General features: G+C 37.3%; 1 protein-coding gene across 17 annotated transcripts in view; it reads left to right on the top strand.

Moving 5' to 3' along the window:
* The window catches only part of USP34 (ubiquitin specific peptidase 34), a 134587-nt gene that overhangs the window by 108668 nt on the left and 10673 nt on the right, over positions 1-15246 (top strand). For all 17 annotated transcript variants that reach the window (XM_054194306.1, XM_054194309.1, XM_054194297.1 and 14 more), the window contains 13 exons: positions 1148-1228; positions 2441-2526; positions 3641-3809; positions 3894-3968; positions 4551-4702; positions 5123-5171; positions 5274-5378; positions 5502-5546; positions 6966-7070; positions 9550-9697; positions 10709-11343; positions 12300-12457; positions 13674-13752. In XM_054194306.1, the coding sequence (XP_054050281.1) occupies positions 1148-1228; positions 2441-2526; positions 3641-3809; positions 3894-3968; positions 4551-4702; positions 5123-5171; positions 5274-5378; positions 5502-5546; positions 6966-7070; positions 9550-9697; positions 10709-11343; positions 12300-12457; positions 13674-13752 (1887 nt within the window). The remainder of the gene's footprint in view (positions 1-1147; positions 1229-2440; positions 2527-3640; positions 3810-3893; positions 3969-4550; positions 4703-5122; positions 5172-5273; positions 5379-5501; positions 5547-6965; positions 7071-9549; positions 9698-10708; positions 11344-12299; positions 12458-13673; positions 13753-15246) is intronic.

Raw genomic sequence — 15246 nt, 5'->3', positions numbered from 1 at the left:
TCCAAGGGAAGAGGGCAGTGAGATAAATGGAGAGTGAGCAATGGAGAGGTTTAGAAAGGGAATAAGAACAGCTCGTGTCAGACTTCGCTGAAAAAACATTCATACAGCGCCTGGTTTGTGAAGCTCTGGATCTTGAACCCAATGTGTAGAAAGACTGAAACTCTTAGAAGAAGGAGGAAAAAAAAACGGGGGAATGTTTTTATATAAAATTTTTCAGGACGCTGCCTGAAAGGTGTCTGGGACGTAGTTGAGAGGGACTGAGAAACCACAGAGAAAGAATTCGCTGTAGCGTTGGCAAAATCAATTTTGAGATACTGAAGAAAAGTTTGTGATAAACTCTCTGTGATAGTTTAAATGTACAAGGACCCCAATATGTACCGTACCCTGGATTAGACCTTATTCAGTAGAAATGAATAAAATTAATTGTTCTTTTATAAATTGATTCGAGGTCGTTAAATGGTTGTGTAACACTTGGTATTCGGGTGATGCAGTTCTGTTAGTATCGTGTGGTTCTAAGATGCTTAAAATGAGTGAAGACATTTAATATAGTAAAGACTATTCAGGTATAATTAAAATAAAAGGAAGAACTTGGATTCTTTATTGAAAACTGTCTCTCCTTGTGACTAAAACAAAATTCTGGGAGGCAGAATACTCAGCTGTATTATTTGCTGAGTCAAACTTTGAATGAATCATTCTCTGTTATTTCTGTACCTTTTCTGTCTCTGGAGGTAGTAAGGCTTTTCCACATGTTAAACTGCAAAAGGGATCTAATTCAGGATCTACATTCTTATTTAAGCCTATCCCTATTCTGCAAGATTTTTCAGCCTATGCTTCATTGTAAGCATTGTTTTTTATTCTGTTGACATAACTTTTCAGGATAAGCACGTCCTTCCGGGTAATTGAACAATGGCATCATAACACAGGGATAAGAAGATACTGGATATAAATTTATATTTATGTTTATGCTATTGATCTTTATTCCTTTCTTCTCACGCACGGAAGACGTTTAGATTTCCCTTGGATTAAAACCTGCTTATTCCTTAATAATAGTAACACCAATTTCTCTTCAGACTTTAATATCATGCAAAAAGAAGATTGGACTAGAACAAGTTTGGAACAAAACTAACAAAGTATGTATCTTCTGCAGTGGTTTTTGGATCGTATGGCTGATGATGATTGGTGGCCAATGCAGATTCTAATAAAGTGTCCCAATCAGATTGTCAGACAGGTAAGAAAAGATGTTCCTTTGTAAGTCAAGTGCCTACTTAACCCGTGAGCAGAAATGGACAATTATTATGACACATACAGTGATGGTGAAAGTTTTTATTAATACCTCTAATTGTCGTCTGTTCCATTTTTGCGGATGATTCAGAGAATGTGTTTGGCCATGGGAGTGTGATTGTTTGAAACAAAATCAATATCAATATAGTGCCACAGTCGTACAGTTAGGATCACAAAATGTCACAATAGATGCAAGTTAAGGTTTCTACAGCTCCCTCATCATCTCTACAAATTTCAACGCTTTACATCAAAAACGTTTCGTTCTGAATGGGTTCAACTATAATGCATCAAGATACACATTCAGAAAATAATAATAAAAAAAGTACATTCGGTACTCCTCAAAGCTTCAGTTCTAAACTTCTGCATTTGTTTCTCGTGAGTAGATTTAATTTTATAATATTACGCCACAAAGTTTTGTTAGTAGCCTTTTCTGGAAAATTTTAAAATTGAAAAAAAGCCCTAGTAGCATTTGGATATTCACAGATACAAATATTATTAATAGTTTCACTTACAAGTTACACTTTCTTTGCAAGTTGTTTAGGTAAAAACTTTAGCAATTACTTTCTTTCACCTGCATCCTTCAGTTGGGTTTCTGATTATTATTAATATTTCCATATAAAACCATACATAGTTCCTGTATGCAACGCATCATTAAAAGATTATATTTCGTAGCGAAAATCTATGCAAGATCTTAGGCAAAGCTCTAATCCTTGATGAATGTTTTGCAAATTAAAAATTACAGGGAGGAATTTCCTTAAAATTTTCACGTAAATTCTTATAGCCAGGGGCCAAATAAAACAAAAAATTGCCAAAATTATCTAAACGTTTCAGAAAACAGAGATAGAAGAAAAAACAATGTTTATGAGCAGCAGTCTTAAGTCATGTTTAGTAGTGTCCAGTGCACAGCATTATTAAAAACTGGTTTTAGGGTTCTTCCATCAGATCTGTTTATTAAAACCGGGTTTGACTACTGTGTTAAAATACGACGTGTCAGTACACCGAGAAATGGAATGTGGGCGTCTCGATCTCAGCTTTGACTTTGAATCACCTGGAGCTGGAAGTGGTGCTTGGAGACAGAATATCCTTTGCTTAGAAAATGTGTATTGACATATATGTAAAAGAATGAACATGTGGAGTTCATTTACTTCTGCATTTGCAGATGTTCCAGCGGTTGTGTATTCATGTGATACAGAGACTGAGGCCAGTGCATGCACATCTTTATCTCCAGCCAGGAATGGAAGACTGGTAAAATTATAACACCTGAAAACTTCTATTTATTACGTGCCTTAGAGCAACCCCTTTTGTTTAATGAATTATTCAGAATGGTCTGGTAAAGCTAAAATAGTACTGGTTTAATCATTATTTATTATTCTACCCAAAATGCTCTGATTTATTCAAAAATATTATTGTGGTTGGAAAACCCTGTGTCTAAAGATATATTGTTTGAAACATTTGTTCCCTTAGACTAGATTTTCCGCATAGTCTTCCTTTTCACTGCCAGTAATATGCTGCAGGTGTAAATCTCGCTACTTATACATGAGAAGTAGATTGTAAATTGGATCCAGAGGCATAAAGGTGCAAATTTTATTTGTACACCCAGTAAAAGAGGTTGGATTCTACTTTGTGCTGCTAATTATCACGAAAACTGTCACTTTGTGTCCAATTATGAAATATTTATTCTTTTTGATACATAATGAGAAGAAGAAGAAGAAAGTGCTTTTTCTTTCATCTCTTGCGTTCAGCTTATGACTCTGATAATAACCTTTTCCAGAGGAAAAATGTCAGAGTTTGTAATACTATACTGCCATAACAAAATTCAGGACATGAAGATACAGTTTTCATGGCAAAACATAGAATTTAATTTTTTCTGGGAGCCCGTCTTTAAAAGACTCTGTCACTTGTTTTGTTCAGTGCTAAGATCCAACTTTCAGTAGGTGAATAAGGTTAAAAGCGCATGTTTTCTGCCTGTGTGTTTAGGAGACTGCCGTTCCTTAGTTCCACAGTAAAATGAGCTGTAACAGCAGTCTTTCTTGAAGCTCAGGAAGTTTGACATGCAATTGAAGAAGATGATTTTAAGTAGGAGATCCCCTAATACTGTATCTTTGAGAATTCTTTTCCTGACTGAGAATACTAATTTTATTAACCTTTCAACATTTTGAGTGACCGATGCTACCTTACTTTAAGCCGTGTTGTTACCTAGGCTATACTTGGCACAAGAGAAAGTGTTAGACATCTAAGTATGAGAGTAGGACAGAGTAAGTTTTTCTGAATTTTTATATTTTTGGACTGGTTCAAGATGATTTTCTGTTCCGTGTATTGTGTGAAATACCTAAACCGGACTTTGTTATTTTGTTTTCAGTTCGGATGACATGGATGGTCCTGTGGAAGACATCGGCAGTCGCTCTTGTGTAACGCGCTTTGTGAAGACCCTCTTGTCAATTATGGAGCACGGTGTTAAGCCTCACAGTAAACATCTCACAGAATACTTTGCCTTTCTGTATGAATTTGCTAAAATGGGAGAAGAGGAGGTGAGTATAGCCTTGGAGTTTTGAGAATTCGGGGTGTCTGTGCACGTATGTGTTTTCGAGTAATTCGATATCTGCATATTTCAGAGCCAGTTCTTGCTTTCGCTGCAAGCCATATCTACAATGGTCCATTTCTACATGGGAACTAAAGGACCTGAAAATGTAAGTTCAAATATCTTGTATAATGAGAACTAGTCTTTCATATTTTACATACGTGATCATTAGTGCCGTCCCTTTTCAGCCATCTTTGAGCTATTAAATTAAAATTGCTTCGCTCACGCAATTTTTTTCAATGTGTAAGTGAATATAATATTTTAAAAAGATGCTGAATTGGGTATTTCTATTTAGTATAGAAATAGATATTAAGCAATTAAAGTTTACCTTATCATGCTATTAACGGTAACAAGTGATTGCTTACTCCTGTTGTACAAGTTAAGCTTTTAAATTTACTTGCTTTTTTTGTTACATAGACCACCGTATCAGGTTACATAGTGGCTTCAACCAACCTAGCTTTTGTGTTTGTGAATACAATTTAGTTTATGCAAAATGAATGCTTCAATATGTTGATCAAGTGATTAGATATTTATCTGGTTTGATTCATGCAAGTTTAGTAAGTTGCTTTGAATAAAAGGACTGAATCTATGCAAAACCACATACCGGCTCTTTGAAGTTAAGGCTCAAAATGTCCACATTGAAGTTACCTCTTTTATTTTTTTTTTTTTTTTTTTTTGTTTTTCCCTTCAGCCACAGGTTGAAGTACTTTCTGAGGAAGAAGGGGAGGAAGAGGAGGAAGAGGAAGATATACTTTCTTTAGCAGAAGAAAAATACAGGCCTGCTGCACTTGAGAAGATGATTGCCTTGATTGCTCTTCTGGTTGAACAGTCTCGGTCAGAAAGGCAAGAGCTTTTGAAACACCAAAGTAAATTCTAATCTAGGGTAGTTCTGAGGGGAATTAGAGATTTTATGGGTTCGGGGGGATTTTTTGTGCGCTTTTTCAACAGCATAAATGAGCTTGTGTATGGGCCCCATTATATTTTTAACCTTTTGAAAGATAAGTGTTATGTCATTGTTGACCAAATAAAAGACTCAGGGTGAATTCTTGAACACATTCAGTAGCCCACATTTGAATTTCTCTTTTTATTTGGTCTAAGCACAAAATATTTATTATTTTTGTTCAGTTGTATGTCTATACCTTTATTTTCTTTTGTATCTTGTGATCCTGAAGAATATAAATGAACACTCACAGTCCTGTATTTCTTCTTAACCTTACTTAATATCTCTGAAGTAAAATGATAAAGGTTTTTTTTGTATTTTAGGCATTTGACTTTGTCACAAAACGACATGGCAGCATTAACAGGAGGAAAGGTATTTCACTTAAATATGGCTGTATAAGCCTCAAAAAAAAATGCACGGCTGCGTACGTGTGTAATTGCAGGTAGTATACTAATATCTTATGATTTGTTGCAGGGTTTTCCTTTTTTGTTTCAACATATCCGTGATGGTATCAACATCAGGCAAACGTGCAATCTCATTTTCAGTTTGTGTCGCTACAATAATCGACTCGCAGAACATGTAAGTGTCAGAAATTATAGCTGTTTGTTGAAAATCTTAGCTAATAAGTGTAATGGGGTGATTTTTATTGTTTTAACTGAATAAGCACAAGTCTAAGTGAGTTTTGTTTGTTTTGTTTTTAAGATTGTGTCCATGCTTTTCACATCTATAGCAAAGTTGACTCCTGAGGTATGTAAACATACTACCTGTCTATTAAATAATTTGTATTAATATTTTTATGTTTAAAATTACTTAAATGATCCTTTGCCAATCAAATATCTTGCATGGAAGATGATCCATGGAAGTTTTTGTGACATTAGACGAAGTCTAACTGCACTGTATGTTAAGTTTTCTAAAGCAGAAATCCGGTATGCAGTTTAAGATGGAAGTTTTATTCAAAGCCAAAACCATATTTCTAGGTTCTCCACCTATGTGAATTAAAAAAATTGGTAACAATAAAACGTGCATGCTAGAATAAGTGGAGATACGTAATTATTGTCTGGTTGTTCAAGCTTTGGGGCACTATTTTGCAGTTCTGTGCATGCAAACACATTTCTCAGTCAGAAAATAAATTCCTGCCCTGGTAATAACAAAAGTACTGAAAGTTCCGAGTGGATTCCACGTGAAAAATATATACAGAGTGGAGAAGTGTCTGCTCACACAAGGGCATTCTTGTGTACGGCTGTCAGAAAATAAAAAATAATCAGGCAAAATTGCGGGTGTGTCAAGCAGAGGAGACGTGGTCACGGGTGGAAAAGAAGCACCTACTAAATCATTCTCACGACAGCTTTGCTTTGGGTGATAGAATGGGCACTATCGGGTGGCAGTCGCCTTCCCTCCTGCCGTGCTAGTGTTTGCTAGGTTTTGATGCTTTTTTTGCTTTGCACATATACTTGCGCACCGGAGACATTTTTGGTGAGGAGCAAAATACATAATAAAAAAAGTAACCACTTTATTGAAGCATGGTTAAAAGCAGGTGAATCTTAGCAAACTTTAAAAGTAAAATACATTCATATTGGAGCCAAGGTGTTAGAGTAGAAGTATCAGTGGTTTCAGAGGAAAAGAGTATTCCAATAATAGTCATCAGTGTAAACCCTCAAAATGTGCTGCTTTTCGATAAACTTTTCAGGCTCCATGTTACATGTTATGCAAATACATAAAAATAGTAGCTTCCCCGAGGTAGCCAGATCTTCTATTTGTGTAAAACAGGATAAATTGGTGAATTTTTCAAAACTGTACAGAATTTTTCCCCCCTTTGTTTCAGAATAATGTCTGACTGTCTCAGACAATGTCAGTTATTTCCTTGGAACTATATACGTCTACTAAACTGATCCTAGCTAGTATGGTCATGTTGCCTTGCGCTAGCTGTAAAAAAACGGCTTAATTCTACTGTATCCGTCTGTGGACACAGTAGAATTAAGGTGTATATATATGTGGATTATTTACAGACTAAATAATAAAGGATTAAAAGTAATATAAATGTATCAGAAGTTCACAGAAATATATTTTTATACAAATGTTTGGAGTTTATTTTAAAACCTCTAAAAAAAAAATAATGGATGAAATGAAGTAGATCAAAATGGATATTTTTCATTTTATACTTTCCAGGCAGCCAACCCTTTTTTCAAATTGCTGACCATGCTCATGGAATTTGCTGGGGGACCTCCAGGAATGCCACCCTTCGCTTCTTACATTTTGCAGAGGATATGGGAGGTACAACATGTAAAAGAAAACAGAAGCTAAATTGTCTTTCTCTTGTTCATTCTTTTATGTCTATGGAAAGATTTTTACGTTTCATTATCATCCTTGCTGCATGAATTCGTGACTTCTTTAATGACTGTTTCTCTTCCAAATAACCAGCAACAGCTAATAGACATTTAAAAGTTCTGCTCTACATTTTAATGTTACTTTAACAGCATTCTGGTTAACTGGTATTTCAGTTTAAGTTTTAGTTTAATGAGAAATTGATTCATTATAAGAGCCTAGAATGCTACTTAAGGCAAATACCTCTTATTTTTCCCAGTTATCCTTTTGCAAGGATTGTAAAATTTTTCAAGTCTTACCCTTTCTTAGTTTGTTTTTTTTTCCCACGTTATGTACTGTTTCTTTGAATACTGGTTTGGCATTTTTATTCTCTGTAAAATACTCATGAACATTTTTAACCCATAAAATAGTGCTAAATTGAATCTAGTGAATAATTGCTGTGGTGCAGGACCATTCTTGCTTGCCTTTCTAAAGCAAGAAAGAGACTTTTTAACCAAATTGGCACAGGGCTGAATTCCTTAATCTGAGAAATAGATTGGGAATTAAAGCTTTGACTTCAACTAGCTGCTCTTTGAGTTCCCAGCACAATGCGCTGTCTTTATTGCTGTCTGAGAACAGCGCGTCCAGCCTGAAGACTGCCGAGGACAAGCTGTTGAACATTCATTCCCTTTAATACTCTTTGAAAAGTGGGGGTTGGGGGTTGTAAAAGATTATTACTGTGTAGAACTGAGACCTCTAGTAAAGTACAAACCTGTCCTACCCACTGAAGTGCTGTGGGATAGATTATGGATTCCTGATCAAAAGTATTTTATGCCTGGTTGGGAGCAGTTATGGGATAGGAACCACTAAGTAATCTGGGAAGGTGTATACCAAGTGTTTATTAGGTGTCTGATCTGAATATAGATTAGCTGTAACTGCTGTACCTCAGGTAAAGAGAGTTCAACTAGCGCATCTCACGATCAAGAATTACATCCAGCTGCTTTCTGTGTACGGGGAAACAGTAGGTTTGGAATTTCTCTTAGCAATGAGGAAACCTTTCGGTGAGAGTTTTTGATAATACACAAGTTGTGGCATGAAGTGCGTGTGCTTCATTCTTCAGTAAGTAGCTACAAAGTTTATGTGTGTAATCTGTTAAGCAATCCTCTCTCTTATTTCCCTCCTTCTTCTCAGTACACAAACAGAACCTTCAGAGGAGGCGAGTCAGTGAGGGCTTTCTCTTGGAAAGCCAAGCCTTTAGCAGCAGGAGTCCTCAGTTCAGTCCGGTGTCGCCAGCATTGTTATCCTTCCCTCGTTGACACCGGTCTAGAGATGTAAATGCTGTAGGCAGGGACGAGAGGCCCAATGGTTAATGCGTAGGCAGACAAATTTAGGGTGTAGAATGTACTTTTGCGGGCACTTCAGTTTCTAGAAGTCATTAAAAAGTGATTGAGCGATGAAGGCAGTGAATGATGATAGTCTCTTTCTTGGAGATACCCTCCGGCTATTACCAAGGAAACGTCACAGATCAATTTGTCATTTCTAAAAAAAGGGAGGAGATTGTTCTTAATGTGTTTATTTTTAAATGGAGATTAAAATTTTATAAGCGGAGATTTGGTCCTGTCAACTGCTCATGTTCTTCAGGTGGGTCAGAGTAGTTGGGAACAGCTTCAGCAATTCAGTTACTGCCTGTGGTTCCTTAAATAGGTAGAGTTCCATTTTCCTTGTCTGGGCACCTGGACCTCAGGGTAAAACCAAGACAGTTCTTAAAAACTAGCAAATGGGCAAACTGCATTTATTGGCCTAATAATACGTCAACAAATTTTTAACTACACAGAACCAGAAAGGCACAGGAAGCTGCATTTTCTCCTTGTTATCTGTAAGGCTTTGGTAACTGTCCAACAGCACTCCACAGGCTTTTCATTACTTTTGAAAAGCACTGGACGAATTTATTCCTTGAAATTCCATATTCATAAAAACATAATAGCTGTCCTCAGCATGAAGCTATATGAACATATTTGCATGCCATTTCTGTTCTTTTGATATAACTTGTGTGGAAATACTGATTTGGTGTTAAGGTTTTGTGTTAGCTATTTTAAAAAAATATATTTATTTGTTTATAAAGACAAAATTGTTCAGTTTTCTGTGTCATTAGCATTCCAACTCTTAAGGATCTCAAAATATGCAGAAAGGATACGTAGAGTAACTCCTGGACTCAGATTGAACTTTCAAAAGCTCTGAATGAGATTCAGAAGCACAAACCAGTGACATTTTAATGAGGATTTTCTTTGCGTGCCAGAGCACCTCCGTCTTGTAGGTGCTTTGATAGCCCTGTGGGATTTTGAAAAAATATTTGAAAGCCTTAATAGGCTTTCTTTAGGGTTTTTTAATACAAACAGTACATAGTATCAAGGTTAATGTATTCTTTTTGGTTTTTACGCTCTTCTTTCAGGTCATTGAATACAACCCATCTCAGTGCCTGGATTGGCTGGCTGTGCAAACACCTCGAAACAAACTAGCTCACAGCTGGGTGCTGCAAAATATGGAAAACTGGGTTGAACGTTTTCTTCTGGCACACAACTATCCTAGAGTGAGAACTTGTAAGTTAATTGAAGAAAATTATTCTTCTCTTGCAGCAAGTTACTGTGTATGTGGTACTCCTGTCACAAATGAAATATGTGCTTTTGTACTCCTCTCTTCTCCTTTTCCATTTGTTTTAGGATTGCTGCATTTTAAAATATTAATGCAACTGTGGTGCCTCATCAAGACATGCTACCTGGTTTTGATGAAAACCGTGATCTCCTTTTGTAACTTGAATAATACATTACTAGTTTCTTTATCTTTTGTGGTTAATCTACAAGATCCAGGAAAACCCAAAGTAGAAAAAGAAGTAATCCAAGAGGTTCTCAGTAGTTTCCATCACATAGTTGTACTGTTGGTAGGAGTAGTACGTGTTCCTCTTTTACCCATCACGGGGAGATCTGTAGTTGAGTCCTTCGATCTTGTGGGTCAAGGAGAAGTCATCTGTGCTTCTCCCTGACTCCAGGGTGTCCTGGCTCTCTAGTTTCTTCTGCCAGGAATCCCACCACCAGGCCATTGCCAAGATCACGTTTTCAGCCTTTCCTGCCCCTAAATTTTTATATAAAGGAGATTGCATAGTAACAGGCCACGCTGGACTTTAATATGTTTTCTGTGGTTGAGGGAGATGTGGAAACTGGAGGTACAGCTTTGCAACAGAGTCCAGTTGTAAACCTCTCTGAAGAGGTAGTGGCGTCTTGATCAAGCGGTACGGAGTTTAGTCATAGAAGACATCTGGGTCTGTATTTCTGCGATGGGACACGTTGTGTTACAGTAGTTACAACTAAGCAGCAGACAGGAATGTGGGGTAAGGAGGCCTGAAAGCAAATCTCAGCGCCACTTTTAACATGCTAACCTTATCCACTCTGATTATTTCTTTTTTCATCTCCAGTGTGACTATAGTAATACCAGATTCTCTAAAATGCTTTGAAATCTGTAAATGGAACACACAATGTAATTTAACTTTTGATTAAATGACTGTTAAGCATGTGTGTCATTTTCCAAAGGTGTAACAGGTCTGTTTTTGTTTGAAGCTGCAGCCTATCTCTTGGTGTCGCTTATTCCAAGCAATTCCTTCCGTCAGATGTTCCGATCAACTCGCTCTTTGCACATCCCTACACGCGATCTGCCTCTCAGTCCAGATACTACAGTAGTTCTCCATCAAGTCTACAATGTGCTTCTTGGCCTTCTTTCCAGAGCTAAGCTGTATGTTGATGCTGCTGTTCACGGCACTACAAAACTTGTGCCCTACTTCAGTTTCATGACGTACTGTTTGATCTCAAAAACTGAGAAACTCATGTTTTCTACTTACTTCATGGACTTATGGAACCTTTTCCAGCCTAAACTTTCCGAGCCGGCTATAGCCACCAACCACAATAAACAGGCTTTGCTGTCTTTTTGGTATAACGTCTGTGTCGACTGTCCAGAGAACGTACGCCTTATTGTCCAGAATCCCGTGGTGACAAAGAACATTGCCTTCAATTACATCCTCGCAGACCACGACGATCAGGATGTGGTGCTCTTTAACCGCGGGATGCTGCCTGCCTACTACGGCATCCTGCGCCTCTGCTGTGAGCAGTCCCCTGCCTTTACCAGGCAGTTGGCTTCTCACCAGAACATCCAGTGGGCCTTTAAGAATCTCACGCCACATGCCAGTCAGTACCCAGGAGTAAGTAGATCGATACCAGAACAATACCGTTCCATCATTAATATTTCCTCTCTTACCAAACGTCTCTTTTAATGCAAGAGATTAAAAGACCTATGTAATATCTAAGTGGTTAAAGTGTTATATTTTGATTTCCTGGTATAAGTAATTAATAATGTGTTTAGATCAGATTACTATACTTTGTAGGGGGATTGTTTTGGATTTTTTTCCTTGCCACATAGCAGTTGGAGAGATTTTTTTTTTTTTTTTTTCTGGAAGCAGACACTGGTGTTTCCACTGTTCTACAATAATTTGTACACCAGTCTGGTCCTAAGAAACAAGGAATAGCCTTTAACGGTGGTCTCAAGAAAGCACGTTGAGTTCTAACACGCTAAGTTGGAGGAATTCCCAGAGAGTTTCCTCTTTGCCTTCGGTTTCTGGAATAGGGCCAGGATTTAGCCCGTGGCATTCAAAGGGAGCGTGGCCGGGTGCTCACCTTGGGAACACTGGTGTACCTTTTGCAAAGCATCGGTACACGGGGAGTTGTTGCACTGTCTCTACAACATTGATGCTTGCACTAGAGAGTAGATACGAGTTAAAATAGTCCATGTGGAACAGTGGAAAAACAGGCTTACAAAGTTTTTAAGAGGCCGAGTATGCATTTGTGTGTGATTACTGAGTGAATGTTGCTTTGAGGTCCTTTATAGGTGTACAGGGACAGAAAGAATACAAAGATTTTCTTTACTATGTAGAGGAATTTTAGTTTTTAAGAACCATTTAGTTTTAATTTTTTAAGGTTAAAATGTCTGCTGATTTTATAACTTTGTTGTAATCCTTCAAAATGTATCCCCGTCTAAATTCGCTCATGTATGTTTATTCTAGTGTTAGTTGAAATAATACACAATAAGTAATATAAATAAGATCTAAACCCCAGCATACTGAGAGAGATGACTCTAACCTAATATTTTTGTGTGTTTTAGGCAGTAGAAGAGCTGTTTAACCTCATGCAACTGTTTGTAGCTCAGAGACCAGAGATGAGAGAGGAAGAGATAGAAGACATAAAGCAATTTAAGAAAACAACCATAAGCTGTTACCTGCGCTGCTTGGATGGACGGTCTTGTTGGACTACTTTAATAAGGTACGTTAGTAGTGAAGTCGTAGTGTAATAATCTAATCCTGGTTGAATAAGAACGATATTTTGCCAGATGTGAAGTACAATTAAAATTAGCGTTGCTATTTTCATGGGTTTTTTCACAAAGTTTTGGGGATACTTTTATTCAGAAGTAAGTAAACAGAAAGTTTCAATTATATGCTTTTTTTTTTTTCAAGATCCATTGTTAGTGAATATAATTTATTTTAGAATGTTTCATCAGATGAAAATTCAGAAACTAAGCAAATATTTCACAATAAACAGGTGTAAACCAAGTTGCATATTGTTAGGGTTCAAAAAAAACCGCTATGACACAATTGCGTCAGGAGACCCCTAGAAAAAAACCTAAAACCAAATCACTCTGTTCTAATTCAGATGAAATTCCATTCTCAGCCTACTATGCTTAGCCTAGGTGGGCAAAGCAGAAATTGCAGCTGCTGATGTTGACGTGTTGTTTTGGGGCAGAAATGTTTTTTAGCAGTTGTGCCTGTGGGACAGAGTTTTATTGTATCGTATCTTCAGATGGCTTTTCATTCCTAGTCTATCTAGTACATCTGAAACTTCGCTTGGGTATTTTCAGCGTAACTATGAATTGCTTGTGCATGTACATCAGATATCGGGGGTTTAAACGCAACTGTTGATGCATTGAAAGACTCTTGTGAGAAGGGGAAATGATGGGTGTAAGTCGAAGGGGTCACATCCCGTCATGTCTCATGGCGCACAACCAGATTTTCCCCGATGCTCTGGAAGAATTGTTACGTTGAGAGGGATGGTTCAGTAGTTACGCATCATCGTTTATTTTCTGTTCTGCTCGAAATGTTTTCATACATCTAAAAGTCCAAACATACGCTTAACTGAACCTATTTAAATACATCATTTGACAAGCACAAACTTCTGTCTTTTGAAGTACGCTATTCTCCTCGGGTTTTAGCATTTTTGCAGACATCATTTGGAAAATATTTCTGTAATGGTTGTTTATAAATTACTTTCGATAACATAAAGGAAGTTGACATCAGAGGCATTTTTAAATGAAAAAGCGGGGGGGAAAAATGAGGAGAATAATTATGTCCTTTTGGGGTTTCTTTGTTCTTCTGTAATGATTTTCCAACATACAGCACAAGCATAAAATTTTAAGCATTTGTATGAATTGTGAAAAGATGATACGTATTTTTCAGTGTTCTCAATGTTTGAATTTTTTTCCTAGTGCCTTCAGAATATTATTAGAATCTGATGAAGACAGACTTCTTGTTGTGTTTAATAGAGGATTGATTCTGATGACTGAGGTAAAGACTGACATTTAATTATAATGAGCACCTCGCTTCCTTATCGAGTCATCGCTTCCTTCCTGACAATGTGTTTGCTTTAAATTGTTTTAATATGGTATCATTTAAAATAAAGATCAGAAATATATCGATTAAGTACTGGCGTACTGTAAAACCTTAAAATCTTACAGATGTTAGGAAGGACAAAAAAAGACTGACCAGACATTTTGCTTGTCAAAACACTAATGTAGGAGGTCAAGTGAGTAAATATGAGGCAATGCAAATCTTAATGCAGGCTAAAGATAACAGGTTAGTTGATAACGGTGATTTGGTAGGATAACTAGAAGGGGATGTAGCTTAAATAGGAAAGATGATCAAGAAATCAATTGAGAAATAAAAGGGTGATGTGTCATCTCATGTCAAGGATAGATACACTGCGCTGAGGCTCATCATGGAGAGAAAATGAGGTCTACTGAAAAAGTTGCAAGTAGCAAGAGGTGTCGCAAGTAGCAGGAAATCAGACTTGGCTTTCTCCACCCCTGTCGTCTTTAATAAGATTTCTTTAGTAGTAAAAAGATGAGGAAAATGTTTGCCTGTTCCGAAGACAGAGGGTAAGCCACCAGCAGATTATGGTGAGAGGAGTGAGTTTATGCTTTTTTGGTGTCATTCTCTTTACTACAGACCAACTGGGAGTAAATGGCTTGGCACAGTCACGCAATTACTACTAGTTAAGAAGTGTTAAGGCAACAGGTTAAAATACAGAAATAAGGGCTGCTCAGATGCAGTCGTGGTTAATACTTCTGAACACTTCTTGAGGCACTTTGGAGGCAGTTCTCCCCATCTTTCCTACCTATTGCGCTTTTGTTTCCAAGAACGAGTGGTCTAAGAACACATAAACTAGTTTTCTTTCTGATGAAACTACAGCTAAAGATGCGTTTCTGGAGCACATACGGTATATTCCAGTTGTAAATGGGTATTTGGTCGATGAGACCAGACCAGAGTCGGTTCAAACTAGAGAGAAGAAGAAAAAAAAAATAACTAATACAGCTCTGAAATGGGTACAGTTTGGATGTGGAGCCCCTGCTGGTGAAACCAGCGGTGGTTTCACTCTACAGATCCACTTGTCCTCACCTGCAGTAATGTAGCAAAAGCCTAAAAGACGTTGCTGAAGAAGCTGGGAACTGTTCGTGGCTGCTTTTTTTTTAAGATGAGTGAGATACCAGAAGACTGAAAAAGGGCACATACGGTCTTTTGTCTTTTTTTGTCTCGTTTTTTCTTTTCTCCTTGAGATGACTGTGAGCTCTTGGATTCTATTCAACTCTTCCATTATTGAATTGATGGATGAGAACGCGTGTTTATTAAATATACTGGTGATGCAAAATGGGGAAGGAGGCTAGGTTCTTCTGAGAACAAGAATAAAAATCAAGATTATCTGGAGGTGTTGGAGACAGTGTAAAAATAAGATGCAGTTAATCTTTGGTGTATGTTGAACAGTGTATTCAGGGAGGGATAATA

Source organism: Rissa tridactyla, chromosome 3, assembly GCF_028500815.1.
Source record: "Rissa tridactyla isolate bRisTri1 chromosome 3, bRisTri1.patW.cur.20221130, whole genome shotgun sequence".
Taxonomy (NCBI): Eukaryota; Metazoa; Chordata; class Aves; order Charadriiformes; family Laridae; genus Rissa; species Rissa tridactyla.
Note: the sequence above shows the minus strand (reverse complement) of the source record. Positions and strands in the feature narration are given on the sequence as shown.